Here is a 23255-nt window from a genome sequence, read left to right on the forward strand (position 1 = left end):
CCCCTGCTATTATCACGTTATCCCACAACAGCTGCCACCCTGGGTCACCTACACGACTGCAGCTGGCAGTACCAGTGTATATGTGTATATATACCCCATCACAGCACTGACAGTGTGTGAGTATGTAGGTACGTACACACACACACACACACACACACACACACACACACACACATATATGTCTCATATATATATATATATATATATATATACATACATACACACACACACGTACGTACATACTCACACGCTGTCAGTGCTGTGCTGGGGGATGTTGGGGCAGAGTATATGTCTGTGCTGGGTGACAGGATGGAGATGTTGGGGTAGAAGAGATGTCTGTACTTTGCGGCCATCGCTTACGCTACGGAACTTACGTAGCACCATTGTCCCCTCCCGGGATCGCTTCGCTGGTCACGCTTCGGGCTCGGTGGCTTGCTCCGCTTCACTCGCCAAAATTTTACTAAAAGTAATAGATGGTGGTGTGGACACAGGAGGGTGGGGTACTTCATCGGAGATGTCGGGGTAGAAGAGATGTCTGTGCTGGGTGACGGGAGGGAGATGTCGGGGTAGAAGAGATCTCTGTGCTGGGTGACGGGAGGGAGATGTCGGGGTAGAAGAGATGTCTGTTCTGGGTGACGGGAGGGAGATGTCGGGGTAGAAGAGATGTCTGTGCTGGGTGACGGGAGGGAGATGTCGGGGTAGAAGAGATGTCTGTTCTGGGTGACGGGAGGGAGATGTCGGGGTAGAAGAGATGTCTGTGCTGGGTGACGGGAGGGAGATGTCGGGGTAGAAGAGATGTCTCTGCTGGATGACGGGAGGGAGATGTCGGGGTAGAAGAGATGTCTGTGCTGGGTGACGGGAGGGAGATGTCGGGGTAGAAGAGATGTCTGTGCTGGGTGACGGGAGGGAGATGTCGGGGTAGAAGAGATGTCTGTGCTGGGTGACGGGAGGGAGATGTCGGGGTAGAAGAGATGTCTGTGCTGGGTGACGGGAGGGAGATGTCGGGGTAGAAGAGATGTCTGTGCTGGGTGACGGGAGGGAGAGGTCGGGGTAGAAGAGATGTCTGTGCTGGGTGACGGGAGGGAGATGTCGGGGTAGAAGAGATCTCTGTGCTGGGTGACGGGAGGGAGATGTCGGGGTAGAAGAGATGTCTGTTCTGGGTGACGGGAGGGAGATGTCGGGGTAGAAGAGATGTCTGTGCTGGGTGACGGGAGGGAGATGTCGGGGTAGAAGGGATGTCTGTTCTATGTGACGGGAGGGAGATGTCGGGGTAGAAGAGATGTCTGTGCTGGGTGACGGGAGGGAGATGTCGGGGTAGAAGAGATGTCTGCGCTGGGTGACGGGAGGGAGATGTCGGGGTAGAAGAGATGTCTGCGCTGGGTGACGGGAGGGAGATGTCGGGGTAGAAGAGATGTCTGCGCTGGGTGACGGGAGGGAGATGTCGGGGTAGAAGAGATGTCTGCGCTGGGTGACGGGAGGGAGATGTCGGGGTAGAAGAGATGTCTGCGTTGGGTGACGGGAGGGAGATGTCGGGGTAGAAGAGATGTCTGCGCTGGGTGACGGAGCAGTTGCATTACCTCTGTAAGGCTATAAATTCAATATAAAAATCGGCATTGTGACTATAGAGAATAACATTCAAATGAGGATTTGGAACATTTATTACATGTTGAATTCAGTTTTTCTTTTAAATATTTTGTTTTTATGACCGATAGGGTTGAACCAAGAAATAATGGGTCTAATTCAGACCTGATATCTGGGCTCCTAAGTTTTGGAGCCCTGCGATTAGGTATACGCCACCCTGTCTAGTGTCCGTGAGTCTCAGAAACACTGCCATCTGCTGGCAGAAAGGGAAACTACATCTCTCTCTCTCTCACGCATGTACAAATACAGAAGGTAGCAGACTAGCTTGGCTTTGAGCGGGCTTACTAATATATATATATATATATATATATATATATATATATATATATATATATATATATATATATATATATATATATATATATATATATATATATATATATATATATATATATATATATATATATATAAATATGACAGATGCACCACTCAATCAATATAAATATATATATATATATTGAGTGGTGCATCTGTCATATTATATATATATATATATATATATATATATATATATATATATATATATAATATATATCTGTCTTATTATCCTAACCTTCTGTTTATGCTGACTTCAACTCCTTTTGTGTCACCCTTGTCTGTCTAACCCTCCTCTTTAGAATGTAAGCATTCAAGAGCAGGACCCTCACTCCTCGTGTACCTTTCTTAGAATATATATATATATATATGCACATCTCTCTACCACCCTGATAATTGCTTCAGTGTCCTGTTGCTGATACAACTATCCCATGGGTCCTCAAACTATTTTGCTCTGGGACCCCATCAGACAATAAAAATATTGACAGGACCCCAGCAAGTTACTGCAGGAGGTCCATCACGTCACATGTGTAGTCAGCAGACTAGTGTTCATTCTAGCACCCACCATCTTTGAAAACCCATGCAGTTCCTGTTCCCTTCCTGGGGTGTTGCTGTCTGCTGTGGTGTTTCTAGCACAGGTCTGGTTTGCATATCAGTGCTGATATACAGACCACACTTTGCTAGAAGCACTACAGCAGATAGCGACACTCCAGGCATGGAAGAGGAACTGCATGGGTTTTCAAAGATGGCGGGTGCTAGAATGAACACTAGCAGACAGCACATACATGGCAGCATTGTGGAGGCACAAATTGATGGGAGGAGTCTGAAGTAACAGACAATTAAACAGATTTTTCAGACTCCTTGAATCACTGACAGATTAGAGAAGTCATCAGCCTGATGGTCAGCAACATTGAGTCGGGATCCCATGCTGAGAAGGCCAGGACCCACTTTGGGGTCAGGAGCCACAGTTTGAGAACTGCTGAACTATCCTTATTTACCATGTATTTGTCCTAAATTGTCTTGGGCTGTAAGTCATTATTTGTTCCTTTTTGTATCGTCAGGCGCTGCGGAACCCTTGTGGCGCCATATAAATAAATGATGATGATAATAATACTACAGCATTTGTATGTCTATGTATCAGGGGGCAGTAGTCACGTACCAGACTGTACACCACAATATTAATCACATATATTTGTATCTTTTCATGGCTACTTGTAATTATTTTTGTTTGCATTAAGTGGTGTCTCACCTTCTACATTTCAGCTATTTTAGTATAGATCAATATAAATGATCCATACTTGCAAGTAGGGTATACTTTCCTTTAAAGTGTAATTTTAGGCTTCCTGGTATCTGATTGTGCTATAATTTGTGCTGCAATAGTTTAAATAGTTTTTTATTTACATATATTGTAATATTTGTCAGTGCGCAGCAAGGTGACATGTATTCCTACAACTGTTGCTGAAACTGACACTAACCATACAGCAGCTGTAATGTCATTATCGTTGCCCACAGCATCATCAGTTCTATCAGACATGCTGATATCAGCAAGAAGCAGGTGTCCATGGATGCAGATTTCTGTCTCCCTGCTCTCTTTCAATGAGCTTAATTAATACATTTCCATTCAGGCCACAGATATTATTCTTAGTAACAGGCACTAATTGTTACTGTGCAGCACAAGCCAGTCCTGTGTCTCACATGTATGATACTGCAACTGTGTAATATAACCCTATGGAAGCTGCATGCTTCAGGACTAACTGTAGCAGCAAAAGGCTGTGTTGTACATTGCTGTGATTGGAACGACTTGTGCAGCGCACATGTACAGATATAGAAGCATTCATTTGATGAGCCATTGGAGAGGATGTACATGCAATGTATATAGCCCCCTCCCTTCAGCACAATGCATACATTATCTGACTAGTGCCAAATTGTTTCAGCACCGCAAAACAAACACTTTAATTCGGAATACAAGGGTCTATTTACGAGCCTCGGAGAGTGATAACGCAGAGAGGTAAACTACCAGCCAATCAGCTCCTAACTGTCATGTTACAGGCACTAGGGCAGATGTATTAAGCTTGGAGAAGAGATAAAGTGAAAGGAGATAATGCACCAGCCAATCAACTCTCAACTGTCATTTTCAAACAAAGTTCATTGCGTTATCTCCTTCCACTTTATCTCCAGTTTATCTCTTCTCCAGGCTTAATACATCTGCCCCAATGTTTGAAAAATTAGGTACCAACTTTTATTACTCTCCACTTTATCTCTCTTCAAGGTTTAGTAAATATATCCTACAGTTTTAGATCACCTTTGATCCCCCCACCCCATGAGTGCCTTTGATCCCCCCCACCCCATGAGTGCCTTTGATCCCCCCCACCCCATGAGTGCCTTTGATCCCCCCCACCCCATGAGTGCCTTTGATCCCCCCCACCCCATGAGTGCCTTTGATCCCCCCCACCCCATGAGTGCCTTTGATCCCCCCCCACCCCATGAGTGCCTTTGATCCCCCCACCCCATGAGTGCCTTTGATCCCCCCCACCCCATGAGTGCCTTTGATCCCCCCCACCCCATGAGTGCCTTTGATCCCCCCCACCCCATGAGTGCCTTTGATCCCCCCCACCCCATGAGTGCCTTTGATCCCCCCCACCCCATGAGTGCCTTTGATCCCCCCCACCCCATGAGTGCCTTTGATCCCCCCCACCCCATGAGTGCCTTTGATCCCCCCACCCCATGAGTGCCTTTGATCCCCCCCACCCCATGAGTGCCTTTGATCCCCCCCCACCCCATGAGTGCCTTTGATCCCCCCCCACCCCATGAGTGCCTTTGATCCCCCCACCCCATGAGTGCCTTTGATCCCCCCCACCCCATGAGTGCCTTTGATCCCCCCCACCCCATGAGTGCCTTTGATCCCCCCACCCCATGAGTGCCTTTGATCCCCCCACCCTAGGAGTGCCTCTGACTCCCTCCCCCACCAGACACTCACGCATGCCCCTGACCCCCCCCTTCCCCACGCGTGCCTCTGACTCCCCTCCCCATGCGTACCATATGTACCTTGACCTACTACCTCCCCATGTGTGACTTTGTCCCTTGGTTCACCAAGCATGCCTCTGACCCACTCATGAATGCCTCTGCCTCCAACTATACCATGTGCATGTATCATCTCCCCACCCCAAATATATCACTCCTGCCCCACCAAGCATGCTTCTGGTTCTCTGATACCCAAGCTACAGTATTGTAGAATTATTGCCGGTGAGTAAAGTCTGAAAGCAGGAGAACGACAACAGAATCACGTTCTGAAACAGATTTAGAGCTTTTATATAAAATGGGGACTACAGCTAGCCATGGGGGGACTTCTAATAAGTTCAATGAGAGCACATTTATGCTGATTCTCTGCAGGGATTGAGGGGTAGATTTATTAAGCTCGGTGAAGTGATAGTGTCTGGTTTTTATCACCAGTCAATCAGCTCCTACCTGTCATTTTTCAAACCAAGACTGTAACTTCACAGTAAGGAGCTGATTGGCCGGTGATAAAAACCAGACACTTTATCACTTCACCGAGCTTAATAAATCGGCCCCTCAGTGGCATCTGAATTATTTCTCATACCAGTATCAAGCATATGCTAATACAATATTCTCTAAGTATTTTAGTTAGACAAATACAAAGGTAACCAAGAACTAGAGTGTTTTAAAGTATTTCCATCTCTGGAGACACTTACTTGTACATGTTGGCGCATCAGTTCCATAGTCTTCCTACATAGTTAGGAGCCCATCACTTCCTGCAGACAAATATCTGGTTCCTGCTGCTATGATGATGATGAAAGGCGTTTAAATATCAAAGGCCAGGAAACTTTTTTTGTGTGCTTGGCCAGATAAGACACTAAACTAAATCCCCCTGCTTAATGTTCTCCTTCTTGTTCCGAATATACAGTATATACCATGTTTTGGAGCTTTATTTCCTATATTTCTTAAAGTGCAATCAAATCGATACTAGTTTTATGTTGTTCCTCTTTACAAAAAATGTGTAGGACTCTGCCTGCTTCTCTCAGCATTAGTACATACCATGGAGAGCCTCTGTAATTAGGAGAAGATGGCTGTGTACCTGCCCTGCCCTCCCACTGAGACTAGCCCAGCCACCAATATATTACATTGTCATATGACACATTCAATATTTTATGGCTCCCTTGTAAGGACTGTTCACTAGATCAGTTGTTTCTAAAGTGGGCACTGTGGGGCACTTGCAGGGGTGCCATGGGTTGATGGCTCAGGGTCAAATGAAAATATTTAACCAGTGCTTCTAGCAAACAATTAAAAATTTGCGCTTATAGCAAAATCTATAAATATATAAAAGGCTAACTACTCCTCACTTCTATGAGGGGAAGTACCACCAGTGACCACTAGAGGACATTCGACAGACCAAATTACTCCTTTGTGCGCTAACAGAAAGTAAAAGAAAGTAAAGAGACACTTATCTGTTTCAAACTTGCTGGATATGTAGAGAGGGAGCTGGGAAGACAGAGATTAGAGGTAGGAGCAGATAGGGACTGGGGTGGGTTGGAGAGTTTGTTGGTTAAAACTGTCACAGCTCAAAGTGAAAGAAAAAACGGTCACAACTCAAAGTACATTGAGGGTGGCAAAGTGAGTGTGAGATTTCTCAGAGAAATCCAGGGGAGCACTTTTCCCACAAAGGGGGAGATTTGAAGCAGCAAAACTAGGAGAGAGCTAAATTATCAACCAGTCGGCTTCTTTTATTTTCCAAACACAGCCTATAAAATGACGAAAGCTGATTTGTTTGGTGCTTGATGTCTCTCCAAGTTGTGATGAATCTCCCCCAATGTGATTTGTTGAAGAAGCTATGGGAATGGTAAGGACTTTATATTTCCCTGCAAAGTTGATGGTGGGATGTTAATAGTCGCTGAAATACAGAATACATGACATATGAAAAGTGTTTAATTGTCATCTATACCATATATGGGATCAGTATAAAATCCCTGCGGTCGAAATACAGACGCCGGAATCCCGACTGCCGCAATGCCGACAGGGGGGAGCCGTGGATGCCCCCCCCCCCCCTCCTTGCCGGCTCGCTGCGCTCGGCACACTATTTTATTCTCCCTCTATGGGTGTCGTTTACACCCATAGAGGGACAAAGTGCCGGCATTGCGGCAGTCGGGATTTTGACCGCATCCCCTGTATATATGCCTAGTGTCTGTGTGTCTCAGAAACACTGCCATCTGTTGGCTGCGAGTGAAAAAACATCTTTCTCTTACACATGCACAAACACAGAGGCAATCACAAGGTAGCAGACTAGCTTTCGAAGCATTTGCTTCGAGTGGGTTTACTAGTTAAATTATAATTTCTCTTTCATCCAGCAGGGGCCACTGGAGTACAATACAATGGGGTATAGAGGTGTGGCTAGTGGGAGCTGGGCACTTCTAAATTTAAGAATGTGAGCTTCCTCCCGCCTCTACTACCCACAATCTCCCAGTTAGAAAAATGTGCCCTAGGGAGCTGGTCATGCTGGACCTTGCTCCAGTTTTCCACTTATTTATCTTATTTTCTTTTCTTCCTTTCTTTTCTTTTGACTTTTATTTAACTTTCACTATGCCTTCCTCACTCACTCAAGAGTAGGGGTCCGAATTTTTATTTTTTTTAAGGGTCCCTAAAATAAGGAGCTGTAGTTCTTATCCGGCAGGGGCATCACGTCTCTCTAGGTACAGGTTTCTGTGGCCTAGCGGTTATAGACACAGTTATTCCGGTAGCAGCAAAGCCCAGGCTGTGACCTGGGGAGATAGACATCTGGTCTGCTGAGCGCAAGGTCATAGGTTCGAATACAGACTAGTGTCTATCCTATGAATGACCATTCAGTATAGATATCAATGCTTATGAAGAGTGTAGTTCAGATCCCTGGGAATGCTGTTCTTACACATACAGCCCTAAGCCTTCCATCCGGCAGGTTTTCTATTTGCCATAGGGAACAGCTTCTGACCACAGGAGTTCGTCTTATGGGAAAACAACACATGCCAGTGGTGGTGTTTTCCTTTCTTCGATCTAGAACAGTTTGCATCTACTATAGCACAGTAGCCCTATTGGCCTAGTGGTTAAGACCACAGCATGCCTTGTGCAGCTCCTTGTGTTCGGATCCCGCTCGGGAACATTACTACTTTGTAGTCCCTGAGTGCTCCTTCCCTAAAGGATCCCTCAAACCGTGAACTTGATTTGGTTCTCAAGCCCATATATACCACATAACCACGGGGTACACGAGACCTCTCTATACTGGCCTGTTTGGAGCTCAACAGGGAGTACCTGCAGTCTTTCCATCTTCACTAGGTTACCTCAGGCATACATTATTGGCTCCGTCAGGGTGTGACATTATTCCTATATGTCACCTGAAACAATTATTACTGCTGGTCTCTCAGGTGGTGGTATCCGTTTCGGTTCACCACAAAGAAATTGGTTTTATGACTCTTTCGTGGGCCCAGGACTGGACCTTATTCTAAACTTCAAGTTCCTCAAATATTAGGTCTTGTACCAGCAGTTCCACTTGGAGTCCATTCACTCAGGGATGTCCTCTCTGTAAACAGACAGTATCTATTCCTCAATGCCGAGGTTATGAGTCCGGATGCCACCTGGGGCAGCATTCATTTGCTGTTTATTCTTTTCCTAATACTTTGTGGTCCTGGATATCAAGGACGCCTGTCAATATGCTCCCTGTAGGGAACCTCGCAAATTACTACACTATATAACCTGTCAAGTTCCTTTCCAATGAGGGTTCTGACAGTTGACTTGTTATAAAATCCAAGATCCTTTTCGAGAGTACTATTGGTGTTAATGGCGCTTCTAAAAAGCAAGGGGATCACCATGGTTCTTTTATCGATCTTCACGGCATAGTTCATTTGTTTTGTAATGTTCAGACCAGTACTCTTGGCATAGTCTCCTCTTCTGCCGACACACCCAATGTTTTGGGTGGCGGACTTCTAAACTCAGAGCCAAGTGGAAAGGAGGAGATTCCTTTTTCCGGAAGTCATGGTCCAGAATATTCGGTACCTGTTCCGACAGGTTCTGAGGCTAACAAGGATGTCCATGCATTTATGTATACATAGGTGACCCAGGGGCCATGGCCACGCTGTAAAGGGTACTGAGCTAATGCTCAATGGCCTGGGTTCGATTTTACAAGGTGCGAATGCCTTTTGGGAACATTGTTCACTCCAGACCATTTCCACAGGATCATCTATCCTCAACGGTCAGACACCATTACAGGTGAATTGCACGGTGGAATTGGATTCTCTTGGCCACAGATTCAAGACTGTGGTGCACCAGTCCTTCTCCTTCAGGAGGGGTAGTCTATTTCCAAAAGCCTACTACCAACACGTGTTGACATTCATGCTATCTTCAATAGCATGAGCTAGATGATCACCAGGTCAGGTCCTATAGTGATTCCGTAGTCGTGTATATAGAATAGAAGACTCATCCTTCAGAAGGTTAGTTCATTACGGAGTGTGTCCTCTGCCCCATGGGGAAGATCTTCTGGCGTCATGGCACATTCATCATCTGATGAGGCATGTGTTCAGACCGGGGGATTCAGCAGCAGTTGGGGCTGCGCAAGCCTTTCCCTGGCTAACTAGGATGAAATATCTCTTTCCTTCCCTTCCACTCCTTAGTTTGTTTCTCAAGTGGCAGAAATGAGAATCCGTTTGACAATTCTAGTGACACCACTTTCATCGTGGAGTAGCTGTTTCTCCAGCCTACACTGGCTTTGGGTGGAAGACCCATGTCCTCTGACTCTAGGTCCAGTCCCTCTTTATAGGGGTCCATTAGTCCATAATTTACATCAGATTTTGTTACAACCGCTGCCCTATTAGTAGATAACTTCCGGATTCTGTCATTCTCATAAAGTTGAGTGCTAGATACACAATTTCGGCTGGCCAGTACCAACGGATTTGGAAGTCCTATGGGACGTGGGATTTGGATCAAAGGTTCTTCCTTCTAAGTCTCCTTACCTCACCTTTTGCTGTTCTTGAATGCAGGTTTCGAAGGGGGCTTTACTCTGGGATCCTTTCCCTTAAAGATTTCACTTGTCTCTATTTGATCCAGAAAAGGCTGGCCCTTTTGTTAAAATTTTAGTCTTTTCTACTGGAAGTCATTCTAGTCAATCCTCCTTTCATTCCTTCTTCTATTTCAGGGAATACTTACCTGGTTTTCTCACTTTACAATCAACAGAGGGTTGGCTTGAAATGCTTCTCTTGGAGAGTGGTTATACTTCTAGCCTTGGCCTCAGTTTTGCATGTTTCAGAACTGGGAGCTCTGTCCTGTATAGTCCTGTATGTGATGATCTTGACCTTCAGGTCGAACTACGTATGTAGGCACCCTTTCGCGCTAAAGGAGTCTTGACGTTTCATGACAATCAACCAATTCTGGTTCCTTCGTTGTTGAATACTTCTGGTAGTGCTTCTGCACTGAAGGTTGTCCATGCTTACACCAACATCTTTACATTAGACTGTTTGCCTCCTTTTGGTCCAGAACGTCATGGTTGGCTATCTTCCAGACAGATGTTGGCAGGGTGGCTTCAGCTTGCCCTACAGCAGGTTTATATCAATGCTTATAAACACTGCCTGTTTCTGCCTATTGCACTTCATCAGTAGGTTCGTCATGGGCAGCAATACGTGCTTCTTTTGTTGCGCCTTTGCCATAGGGCAGTTTGCTACTAATTTTGCACAGTTATAAAAGTTTCAACAATTTGGATTCGTTGGCTGTTCAGTTTGGCCATTTGATGTTGCAGGCTCCTCAGAGCTGTCCCTCTCGACGGGATATCTTTGGAACCTCCCCATTGTATTGTACTCCATTGGCCCCTGCTGGATGAAAGAGAAAATAGGATTTTGGTACCTACTGGTAAATCCGTTTCTCTGAATCCGCAGGGGCCACTGGACGCCCTCCCTGCACTTCGTCACCTGTCAGTTTTATTCCATTGACATGTACGAGTTTCTAGTTCCTCTCACTTCCCATCTCCTCTCGGTCTACATTTTCCTAATTGGGGGGATTGTGGGTAGTAGAGGCGGGAGGAAGCTCACATTCTTAAATTTAGAAGTGCCCAGCTCCCACTAGCCACACCTCTATACCCCATTGTATTGTACTCCAGTGGCCCCTGCGGATTCAGAGAAACGGATTTACCGGTAGGTACCAAAATCCTATTTTTTTATTTTCTTGGTTTATTTTTACTTTAAGAAAATAAATAAGACTATTTTGAAAAGAAAAAGACACTTATTAAAAATAAATGTTTTTATTATGATTTAAAAGTCATTCCACGCCTAGATAACTAAATGTACCCTTTGTTTTTGTTTTTCTAGAAGTCCTTTGTCATAGATGCATTGTTATCATTTTACTGGTAGATAAATAAAGGTAGAATATTTTCCTTGCCTCGGGAACAATAAAGTAAAAAGTGGTTACATTTACCCAACAGTCTCCTGCACATGTTAGGAAATGACTTGTAACAGTGTATTCATATTTTAATGTACACATATAAAGATAACGAATAAAGCAATAGAGTGCACTTCTCAAAAGATGAATATATTATTTAGCTGTGTTTTAGTTGTAGTTTGATGGGGGAATATATATTTTTTAAAGTGTTTGTGTATTTTTTTAAGCCTTTACATTGTTTGCATGAGTAATATTCCCAGTCACACGTGCAGGCTGGCTGTGAGATACATTCGATAATCAAGTCACTTTCGGAAATGTTTTTGAAGGTCCTCTAAACGACAATGCTTCTTCCATTTGCAATTAGCTTTGTGTACCTTGCTGAACAGTTAACTGGAACTTCTCAAGCAATCTGTCGTCTCTCGTCTTTCACTGGGTCTCAGGTGGGTTTGGTATGGAACAGGTGTGGTATAACTCACTGACAGTCAGGACTCCAATGATCGTTTCTCCGATATCGGTATCCAGACTGCCAGGAGGCTGACGGCTGAACCCGACTGTCGGTGAGTCATTCGGCACCCTATGTAACACCAATAGTTAGAATACAGACCGCAGAACCCAGACAGCCTGAAATCCCAACCTAATCCTAAACCCTCCCCTACAGTCATACAGAAAGATATTCCATAGGGACACAGCGTTAAATTATGTGCAGAGGGTTATGGCGCCACTAGACAGTGAGGTGTTCATGAGTTCAGGTGTCAGCAGGTGAACCACTTGAGGAAAGAAACTTTTTAGGCTTCTGGTGGGAATGGCCCTGTAGCATCTGCCTGATGGCAGCAGGTTAAACAAGCCATGGCCAGGATGTAGTTGGTCCTTGACTATCTTCGTTGCCCGCTTTTTGCTCTGGACAGGTAAAGTGGATGGATAGGGCTTCATGGACCTACACATTTATTTCTTTTTTCTTTGTAATAAGTTAAGTAAGCTACCAGTTTGCATAGATTTTCTTTCCCACTCCAAAAACAAGGACAGGCAGATATTCGGATGTGGTAGGAGTTGCTGTTCCTGCAGCAAAGTAGCGATTATAGGTACAGTCTGGTGTTGTTTGGTAGTAAGGACCGCTTCAGTCTCTCCAACTAGAGACCCGGCAGCTGTTGTTGAACTACACACCTCAGCATGCCCTGCTACAGTTTTGCTGTTTGACAATGTTAAACTGTTGCAAGGCATGCTGGGATGTGTAGTTCAACAACAGCGTGAGAGCTGAAGGTTCCCCATCCCTGGTTTAGGTGGAGGGGAGGAGCCGGTGATCTCCATCGATGGACATATTTCCTGGCCTCTGTGACAAGTGGTTTGCGTGCCCCAATGGGAATCGCAAGCCGACTGATCATCAGCCAGCTCTAACCATTACTTCAGCAGCATATGGCCCTGGTGCTGTGAGTCAGAGAAGCTGATCACTGGTGACTGTGTTGCCCACAGAGATGTAAGAAATGCTTGTGACGCTTTAATACCTTTTGTGCTCAACTGAGTGATCATAGTTGCCTTACACTGAAGGAAGGAATTTGTGTCTGGTGTGTTATGTGCCAGTCTGGTCTTACATGTCAAAATGAGACCTGTATGATACCTGATATATCGTATGCAATCCCAGCAAGGGCTGCGGATCCGATAAATCTTGAGTGCTGCTGTTGCAATCTTTGACTCTGAATCTGAGATGAAACCTGTGATTTTACACTTTTTATTGGACCAATGAAATTGGATGAAAAGTGCCCAAATTGCATTAGTGTATGGGAACCTTGACAAAGAAATAAAGGCCCATACACACTGAGCGACTTTGAGCTGACAGCTGCTCAAAACAACCTGTTTGAGCTGCTTTCAGCTCAAAGCCGCCCAGTGTGTATGCCCCGGCGATGAGCCATGAGCGCTGCTGCGCGATCCCGCAACATCGCCGGGAAAGCCGTTCATCTGCTGGTATTCCAGCAGATGAGCGGCTCTGAGGACGGCTTTGCATAGTGCTGCGCTGTGTAAAGCCGTCCTCCCCCCTCCGTCGGCACCGGGCAGGGGGAAAGCCGCTCAGTGTGCATGCACTGAGCGACTTTCCCCACAGCGGTGATTGTCATCATCGCTGTCCATACACGCTTGGCATAGTCGCCCAGTGTGTATGGACCATAACAGCAAAATATTCATATCACACCTGTAAACGTGTTAAATGAATACTATTTGCTGCTCGTGTGATATATCTGATTCCTTCAATAGTCAGATGCCTTTACCCACTGCACTTAGTTGTCAGGAGTGGTTCCGGTTGATAGATCTACACTGTACTGTACCTATCTAGTCAGTAGGGCGACAGGGTCAATATGTCAACAATAAAAAGGTCGACATGGTCAAAAGGTCATCATTCAAAAGGTCAGGCATGGCGAGCGAAGTGTTAAATTACTTCATGGTCCATGTCGACATGTGTGGACAATGACACCAACAAAATGTGAAAAACCCATGTTGACCTTTTGACCCCGTCTACCTTTTGCTGTAGACCTACTGACTATCTAGACACTTTAGATCTAATGAACCACAACCTTCAGAAGAAGGGGGGTTTCCATGTGTGTGAGTGTACAAAAGGGCTACTCAGTGTATGATAGAAGTTAGTCTTCATTCTAGCACCCGCTATATTTGAAAACCCATGCAGTTCCTCTTCCCTGCCTGGGGTGTCACTGTCTGCTGTGGTGTTTCTAGCACAGGTCTGGTTTGCATATCAGTGATGATATACAGACCACACTGTGCTAGAAGCACTACACCAGACAGCGACACCCCTAGCAGGGAAGAGGAACTACATGGCTTTTCAAATATGGCGGGTCCTAGAATGAACACTATGGGCGGTATTCAATGACGTGAATCGTTGGTCACGGCGATTCTGATTTCAGATTCGCCAGCCATTCGCTGTTTTTTTGACGTCGATTCGCCACGCGTAGGGATTCGTCGGGAGTCGCCGGGACTAGCTGTGTCACCCTATTCAACGTGGCTGAGAATCGCCGCCCCCAACGGCGATTCTCAGCCAAGCCGGCGTTTCCCTAAACAGCTTCAGTACTGTAAGAAATTGCAGTGAAATGCAAGAAAAATGCAAATTACCCTGACAAAACGATTCCAATCCAGCAGACTGCAAAAGCTGTGTAATCTCCTCAAAGGCCAAACGAAGGAGTGAGGTGGGGAGGAGAATCATGGGTAATTGAGGTGCACCATGGGTAAGAACAGTGCGTTGTGGGAGAAAAAAAAAATACCAGAAAAAATTAAAAATATATTTGTATAGCACTTCTACAACCATCAAATCACACAAGGGCAGCAAATAATATTAGATTACGCTTGCAGAGTGAAATTGAACACTTAAAACCAATTATTTCACAGGTTCATAACAAAGTTCACCATAAAAAGATGACGAGGGACACTCGGTGAGGAACGGCGATATGAAACAAGAAATAAGAATCGCCAACTTCTCATTGAATACACTTTTGGCGATTCATGTTGAATCCCGTCGACTACCGGCGAATCCCCATAAAAATTCCTATAGACAAAAAACGGCGATTTGTAGCGAATAACATTTGGCGATTGGTGCTTCATTCGCCGGTCGTCATCGGCGAATAGAGGTCGTTGAATAGGGTGATTCGCTTTTTCAGCTCCAAAAATCGCCGGCACGCACAAAAAAAACACAGATTCGCCATAAAACTTGGCGAATCTGCCTCATTGAATACCGCCCTATGAAGTACAGTATGTACATTACTTGTTTGGGTCTGGGAAGTTAAGGCAGTTACTGATCGTTCTGTGTTGCTTGGCCGTTCTTCAGAGTATGTGGATTCTCACGGTCCGGACACTGTGGTTCACTAGGATTATTATACACAATCTATGGAGCATTGCAGTGGGGTCATTTTGTTCAACTACTGAGTTGCCAGAATGTGATCTGGCTCCGCATTTCCTCTCCTATTTAATGAACACATCAGGAGATATTTATAAATTCGAGAAGTAAAACCCAGAATATTTTCTGGTTGGGGGGGGGTTTTCTCCAAACACTGAGTGGAATTCACAAACAGTTTGTCCAAAAGAATTCTAATATTTCTTCTTACAGTGTTTTCTACACGAAATCGCTCATGGAACACAGCCACTTTATTTAATTAAAGTTTATGATCATAGAAATGGTAACATTGTAGTAATATTTATAATTGTTAGTGACAGTGTTTCATTTTAGTGGATTTACCGGTCGTTATAATAAATAGAAATTTGTTTTAAAGGATTGTAAGCCTTTGTGAATAGTAACTAATAGAACATGTTTAGGATAATATTTTAAACACACTTTTAATTTAGGAAATATAAATATGGATTATTTTACTGAACGACTCTGAAACGCATCTGTACATTTGGTGGTATTTATCCTACAATATACTAGCGTCCTTTGTGGCCTCTCAATACTGTATAGTGTTTATTCTAGCACCCGCTATCTTTGGAAACCCATGTAGTTCCTCTTCCCTGCCTGGGGTGTCGCTGTCCGCTGTAGTGCTTCTAGCACAGTGTGGTCCGTATATCAGCACTGATATGCAATCCAGACCTGTGCTAGAAACACCACAGCAGACAGCGACACCCCAGGCAGGGAACAGGAACTGCATGGGTTTTCAAAGATTGCGGGTGCTAGAATGAACACTACTGTAGTTCCGACAGAACAATGAGTGGCTAGACAATACTTATATCACTGTGTACCTAACTTGGCTTTTTCAAAAGAAAATTCTATTGATAAGAGCTACGTTCTGACTGTTTTTCTTTCTATATCTGGTAGTGGTTGGATAATACAGTGGATTTTGCCTCAGCTTTCCACCAACACTTGGCGAAATATGTCACCAGCATATACGCAAATGGTGGGATGCAGCAGTCACACGTGGAAAATCAGGAAGAGATGGCTCAAGCCTGTATTCTCACGCCACTAGAAGGTTATCTGTTTGGAGAAGACCCCAAAGTCTTCATGGAGAAATTACGTGAAAGTGAAGCACCTCCTCTTTGTGGCAAAGTGTTTCGAGGAGGGGAGACCACCTATTCCTGCAGGTACGCTGGGCGTGATTGTTCTGGTTCTAGTGACGCCGGCTCCTTACACGTAGGTCAGTTAGCTGCTTTCTTGGTTACATAATATGCAGCAATGCCTGGGTGATGTTCCTAGTATAGTGCAAGGCTGTATTCACATGACAATTTCTTTACGCCATAGGATCTCAAACTCGGCCCTCGGGACCCCACACAGTGCATGTTTTGCAGGTCTCCTCGTAGAATCTCAAGTGAACTAATTAGCTCCACCTTTTGGATCTTTTAAAATGCGTCCATGGGTAATGAATGCACCTGCCGGGTGACCTGGAAAACGTGAGCTGTGTGGGGTCCTGAGGACCGAGTTTAAGAACCGCTGCTTTAGATCATAAATGGTTCAGGTGTGTAGCTGACAATGCAATTAATGATAGAGATGTACAACTTTGAAGACACTGATGTGGAGGCAATCCTTGTGGGCAGTAGAGATGCAATTGGTCACAGCAAACTGTGGAGGAAGATTGACAGTAGATCTTCAGTAGGTTGATACCATATTTTGGACAGTCAGTAGATCGGAAGTGGCAAAATGTCAGCAGGTAATTGGTATAACGTCAATGTGAAAATGGTTGACCTAGTAAAGGTAGACGTTTTGTTAGTTTAACCCTAAAGGCCCCCAATTGGGCCCGATTTTACCAATTTCCGGCGGGTGGGGCTGAGAAATTGGGTGAAATAGGCCTAAATCACATGTGTATGACATCCGATCCGATGCATGGCCCCATGCGCATCGGACCAGAGTCAGAGATGGGATATGCTGCACGTCCGACCTCTGTGTTGGACCCCCTCCCGATGGTGGGGAATGCCATCACGTGTGATACATTACATGCAGAAGGACTGCATGTGATCCTGCTGACTTGGAAGGTCCCGGGTGGCTCAAGGGGGATCAGATGCAAATTCTCCCCTCGGAGAAGTCGTATAGTGTATGGGGGCCTTAATCCTACCCCTCCACAGCCTAGCTCTCCCCCCAAGTGCCTAACTCTAACCGTACCTTCTAGCTGACTAACCCTCCCCCAGGGGCCTAACCCCAACCATCCCCTCTAGCTGCCTAACCCTCCCCCAAATGCTTAACCCCAACCTTCCCCTGTAGCTGCCTAGTGTTCACCCAAGCGCCTAACCCTCCCCAAGGCCTAACCCTAACTGTCCCCTCTAGCTGCCTAACTCTACCCCAAGTCTAACTCTTACCACCCGCTCTAGCTGCCTAACCCTAACCGCCCCCTCTAGCTGCCTAACCCTAACCGCCCCCTCTAGCTGCCTAACCCTAACCGCCCCCTCTAGCTGCCTAACCCTAACCGCCCCCTCTAGCTGCCTAACCCTAACCGCCCCCTCTAGCTGCCTAACCCTAACCGCCCCCTCTAGCTGCCTAACCCTAACCGCCCCCTCTAGCTGCCTAACCCTAACCGCCCCCTCTAGCTGCCTAACTCTACCTCAAACCTAACTCTGAACACCCTCTCCAGCTGCCTAAGGCTCCCCTAAGTGCCTATCCCTAACCACCCCCTCTAGCTGCCTAAAGGGCCCCATAAATCAGCAATTAATTGTGACAATTTTCAGATATGGAGATGATTGCCACAATTCATTTTAGATGTGTGGGCTCCCCCTTTTGGCAATCCCAATCAAAATCGCCAATCGATTGCTTAATCAGGTTTTTAAACGTGTTTAATAATCTGGTATTATCTGCAGATCTTTTTTATATGTGTGGGCGTTCCCAATTTGTCTTCTTCATCTATTTACATTATGAACAGCAATCGATTGGGCAATTTCCAGATATGAAGATGCAATCTTTAGATGGAAAAATCTGCTGATCACTGAAATAAATCTGTAATGTGTGGGCAAAGTCAGATAGATTGTAAAATCCATTTATCTGGCCAAAAAATCCCTGTATCTGGAAATCCATAAATTGTGATTGCTGATGTATGGGGCCTACTCCCCTAACCGCCCCCTCTAGCTTTATACTCTACACCAAACTTAAGGTGCCCACACGCGCACCGATCCCGGCGGTGCGATGCTATACGATGGGGTGCGCGCTCCCGCGGCACCCCTTCGCACAGTACAAAAAGTATGTGCTGCACATACTTTTTGTACTAGCTTTTTCTAGCATAGCATCGCATCGTATGCACATCGTATGCATTGCTATGTGTGCTAGTTAAGCCCACAACGCACGTCGGGATCGGTGCGTGTGTGGGCACCTTTAGCCCTAACCGCCCCCTCTAGCTGTCTAACTCTACCCCAAACCTAACCCAAACCTCCCCCATCTAGCTGCCTAACATTTGGGTGGGTTATGTTGTCTCTGTGCATTGTCAATACTGGCTGCTTTATGTTAACTTTGCAATTTAGGTTTCAGTTTAAATACATCCCATACCAATCTAACTCTCTCTGCATATGTTACATCTGCCCCACCTGCAGTGCAGCATGGTTTTGTCATTTGCAAAAATTGCTACCTTGCTAACAGCTCTGAATTACACCCATAGTGGGGGGTTTACTGCTTCGTAAACAGCTGAGTATATTGGATGAAGCAGTATTGATGAGGAGTAGAGTATAACCAGTAGAGACAGACTACTGTGGAGAATAGTGTCTACAGCTAATGGGTGCATATAGATGTATCTAATTTATATTAAAGCGCATAAACAAATGAAATATGAATTATATATAAGCATGAGACAAGGAGAGACTTTTACAGGGATATAAAACATAGATATGGAAGAACCTGGTATAGACATTTTACAGAAGATACCAATCAGCTAATTATTTGGAAGAGACTGAACAATAGGTTTTAAGGGGAATGTGCACGGTATGGTTCTGTGAGATATAAGGGTGTGACGTGAGGGAGCGGTGTAGGATATTCGCAGTCTATAGTTTATGTTCCTTTGCCAAGGAGATTTCCTGTTGGAAATGCCATTGAAGGGCACTGCATCCAGCATCTGCAAATTCACGGTCAGCTTTAGAGATATGTGTACGGTTCCCGTTAGTAGGTATTTTGTTCAGAAGCTTCTGTCAGGGTAAAGGTGCCCACACACGGTGCGAGGGTGCTGTGCGATGCACACAGCACCCTGGTCATATCTGAATGACCGGTTTTGGCAGTTTTCCAGCATTTCAAAGCAAATGGTCACCTGTGATTTGCTCTCATCCATTACCAGGTTTTTGTTCTAACCAGCCAGATTTGACAATAAATCTGTAGATGTATGGCCAGCCTAAGTTATTCTTTACATTATCCACCCAGTGCAAACAGTGCTTCAATTTCTTTCGATGAGTCTTCTAGAAACATTCCAGGGGAATAAAGTACAAAAGGTCTTATAGCATCCAATAGAAAGAAGAAAATATTGAAGTATAGCCAGTGGGTAGTATTCAATGAGGCCGACGAGGGGGTTAAATGGCGGGGATCGCCGAAAACATACGACCTTTGCTGTTTATTCCCCGTGCCGGCCGCTCACCGTATTCAGTGTTCCGGGGGAACCCTCGCTGGCAGATGACGACGAGGATCCCCCAAACAGTGCGGCTCGCGGCTAATGCAGGAAGCCTGCTGCATTTAGCCTTGAGCCTCGCTGTTTTAGCGGCCGCATATGTTGTTTCCGCATTGCTGGGTTTTTGCAGCGTTGTGGAACAGCCTGTACAGGGGATCAGTTGAATACTGACCGTGTGAGCTGTGACAGCTCACAAAAACCATTGAATATACCCCTATGACTTCTTGCCACCGCATCCCTGTTTATAGGTCACTACCCAATGCACACCTGAGTCACTCGGCAGAATACTTTACGGTAATACCAGGCTTCACTAATATCCATAATGCAGTGAGGAAATCATGGTACTTCACAAAGATGAGTAGTTGCCCAAGGTAACCAATCACCTTGTAACTGAAATTCAAATACTGCGCTAGTTCGATTATAGCTAGAAGCTGATTGGTTGCTTTTGACATGTTATATAATCTATCTCTTTCCAAAGCTTGATACCATCTCCACAAGAGTGTGGTACTGTATGTATATAACTGTGTTTAGCTGTTGCACAGCTGCTCAGGAGCACCAGCGGGACAGTAAAGCAAGAGTCATATCAGTAATTTATGGACCCAGTGAAAGCAGATTCAGTAAAGAATGGAGACTCAGTCAGTGAACACGTAACACATTAATTATATGTTAAAATATAAAGTTTATTTCACGCAATAATTAAACAAAAATATTAGCAATATGTAATTTTTAGTGGCTACCTGCAAATATTAAATACCCCTTGTGGGTATTGGGGACTGCGACAGATAGTCAAGACATCTGCTGCTTTCACCTATTACGGTTGCAAAAGCAGCAACCATAGGTTGCTATGCCAGTTGCTAAACTGTAAAGGTGGCCATACACTACTGCAATGTATCGCAGCAGTGTATGGTCATCTGATCCCCCATGAGCTGCCCTGGATGGATCACATGCGGTCCTTTCACATGTGGTGTATTGCATCTGACCCCTGTTCCCCTCCTCAGGGTGGTGGTGGTGGGGGGGGGTCCAATGCGCATGGACCCGAGGGGACATCAAAGTCATCCAATTTGATTAATTGGGAACGGGTGAAATCGGCCCAAATCACTGTAGTGTATGGGGGCCTTAACTGTCTGAACAGAGAAGTAGAGTGACCACAGTGATCCATGGCTTCAGGATCACCCTTCCCTCTGGCCATTAATAGTTACAAGGAGGGATTTAACCCCTTCAGTGGTGTTTTTTATTTAGGGAGTGCTCCTCTCCCCACAGGTTGAGTTTTTTATGGGGAGCGCTCCCTAATAAAAAACCCACCACTGTCTCCCCGGGTCCGGGCAGCGTCGCTGAACCGTCAAGTCAGCCGCTGCCCTGCCCTGCACCCTGTCCCTACATGCTGCGCAGGCTGTAATGTAACAGCCGGGGGCGTGGCGGAGCGGAGGGAGCAGGGCAGCGCTGAAGCTGCCTGAGTTCAGTGATGAACTCAGCAGCGCTGCCCGGCGCTTATCATTGGCAATCCCGAGAATTTTCCGGGCTTTCCAGACTGGGCACTGAGGCACAGCCCGGAAAAATCTCGGGATTGCCACTGAAGGGGTTAATACTTACCTATACTTACCAGTACTTGCCAAAGATCAGCAGCTTCTGTGTAGACAAAGGGGTCAAGGAGGAGAAAACAGTGTTAGTGGCTGAACAAGCAGAGAGACAAACTGTAACATTTGAGCGCTTGTTAAGAGGGAAAAACTTCCCTACATAAATAGGTCAATTGAAGTATTGAAGCTGTTGTGAATGCCTAACCTAAGAACAATAAACCAAAATGGCCTATTGTGCATATAATGCACACATTGGGGGGATACGTCCCCCGCCATGACCCTATCTGTGTGGAGTTTTTATATTCTCCTCATGCTTGCGTGGGTTTCCTCCGGGTACTCTGGTTTCCTCCCAAGAAATATACTGGTAGGTTGATTGTCTCCCAACAAAATTAACCCTAGAATGAATGTGTGTAAATGTGGTAGAGAATATAGATTGTAAGCTTCCTAGTCGCTAGCCTCTCTCTGCGCATTCCCAGGCACTAGCCTTTCTCTCCCCATTCCCAGGCACTAGCCTCTCCCCATTCTTAGTTGCTGGTCTCTCTCTCCCTATTCCCCGTCGCTAGCCTCTCTCTCCCCATTCCCAGTCGCTAGCCTCTCTCTCCCCATTCCCATTCGCTAGCCTCTCTCTCCCCATTCCCAGTCGCTAGCCTCTCTCTCCCCATTCCCAGTCGCTAGCCTCTCTCTCCCCATTCCCAGTCGCTAGCCTCTCTCTCCCCTTTCCCAGTTGCTAGCCTCTCTCTCCCCTTTCCCAGTCGCTAGCCTCTCTCTCCCCATTCCCAGTCGCTAGCCTCTCTCTCCCCATTCCCAGTCGCTAGCCTCTCTCTCCCCATTCCCAGTCGCTAGCCTCTCTCTCCCCATTCCCAGTCGCTAGCCTCTCTCTCCCCATTCCCAGTCGCTAGCCTCTCTCTCCCCATTCCCAGTCGCTAGCCTCTCTCTCCCCTTTCCCATTTGCTAGCCTCTCTCTCCCCATTCCCAGTCGCTAGCCTCTCCCCATTCCCAGTCGCTAGCATTTCTCTCTTTGAATTCCCAGTCGACTGCCTCTCTCTCTTTGAATTCCCAGTCGACTGCCTCTCTCTCTTTGAATTCCCAGTCGACTGCCTCTCTCTCTTTGAATTCCCAGTCGACTGCCTCTCTCTCTTTGAATTCCCAGTCGACTGCCTCTCTCTCTTTGAATTCCCAGTCGCCTGCCTCTCTCTTTGAATTCACAGTCGCTAGCCTCTCTCTCTCTCTGAATTCCCAGTCGCTAGCCTCTCTCTCTTTGAATTCCCAGTTGCCTGCCTCTCTCTCTCTTTGAATTCCCAGTCGCCTGCCTCTCTCTCTCTCTCTTTGAATTCCCAGTCGCCTGCCTCTCTCTCTCTCTTTGAATTCCCAGTCGCCTGCCTCTCTCTCTCTCTTTGAATTCCCAGTCGCCTGCCTCTCTCTCTTCCCATTCCCAGCCGTTAGCCTCTCTCTCTTCCCATTCCAGCCGCTAGCCTCTCTCTCTTCCCATTCCCAGCTGCTAGCTTCTCTCTCTCTCCCCCCATTTCCGGCCACACTAGCCTCTCACTTCCCATTCCCAGCCTCTAGCTTCTTTCTCCATATCCAGCCGCTAGCCTCTCTCTCCCCATTCCCAGTCGCTAGCCTCTCTCTCCCCATTCTCAGTATTTATTATTATTTATAATATAAAGTATTATTGTGCTTGTTGCAGGGACTGCGCTATTGATCCAACCTGTGTTCTTTGTATGAACTGTTTCCAGAACAGTATTCACAAGACTCACCGGTACAAGGTAAGAACAATGGCATC

The 23255-nt window shown here is 45.9% G+C and overlaps 1 protein-coding gene across 1 annotated transcript in view; it reads left to right on the forward strand.

Moving 5' to 3' along the window:
- Positions 1-23255, forward strand: part of UBR1 (ubiquitin protein ligase E3 component n-recognin 1) — a 114287-nt gene that overhangs the window by 539 nt on the left and 90493 nt on the right. The window contains exons 2-3 of the mRNA XM_083167135.1: positions 16157-16419; positions 23160-23238. Of these exons, the coding sequence (XP_083023261.1) occupies positions 16157-16419; positions 23160-23238 (342 nt within the window). The remainder of the gene's footprint in view (positions 1-16156; positions 16420-23159; positions 23239-23255) is intronic.

This window comes from Crinia signifera, chromosome 12 (genome assembly GCF_055691185.1).
Source record: "Crinia signifera chromosome 12, ASM5569118v1, whole genome shotgun sequence".
Lineage (NCBI taxonomy): Eukaryota > Metazoa > Chordata > Amphibia > Anura > Myobatrachidae > Crinia > Crinia signifera.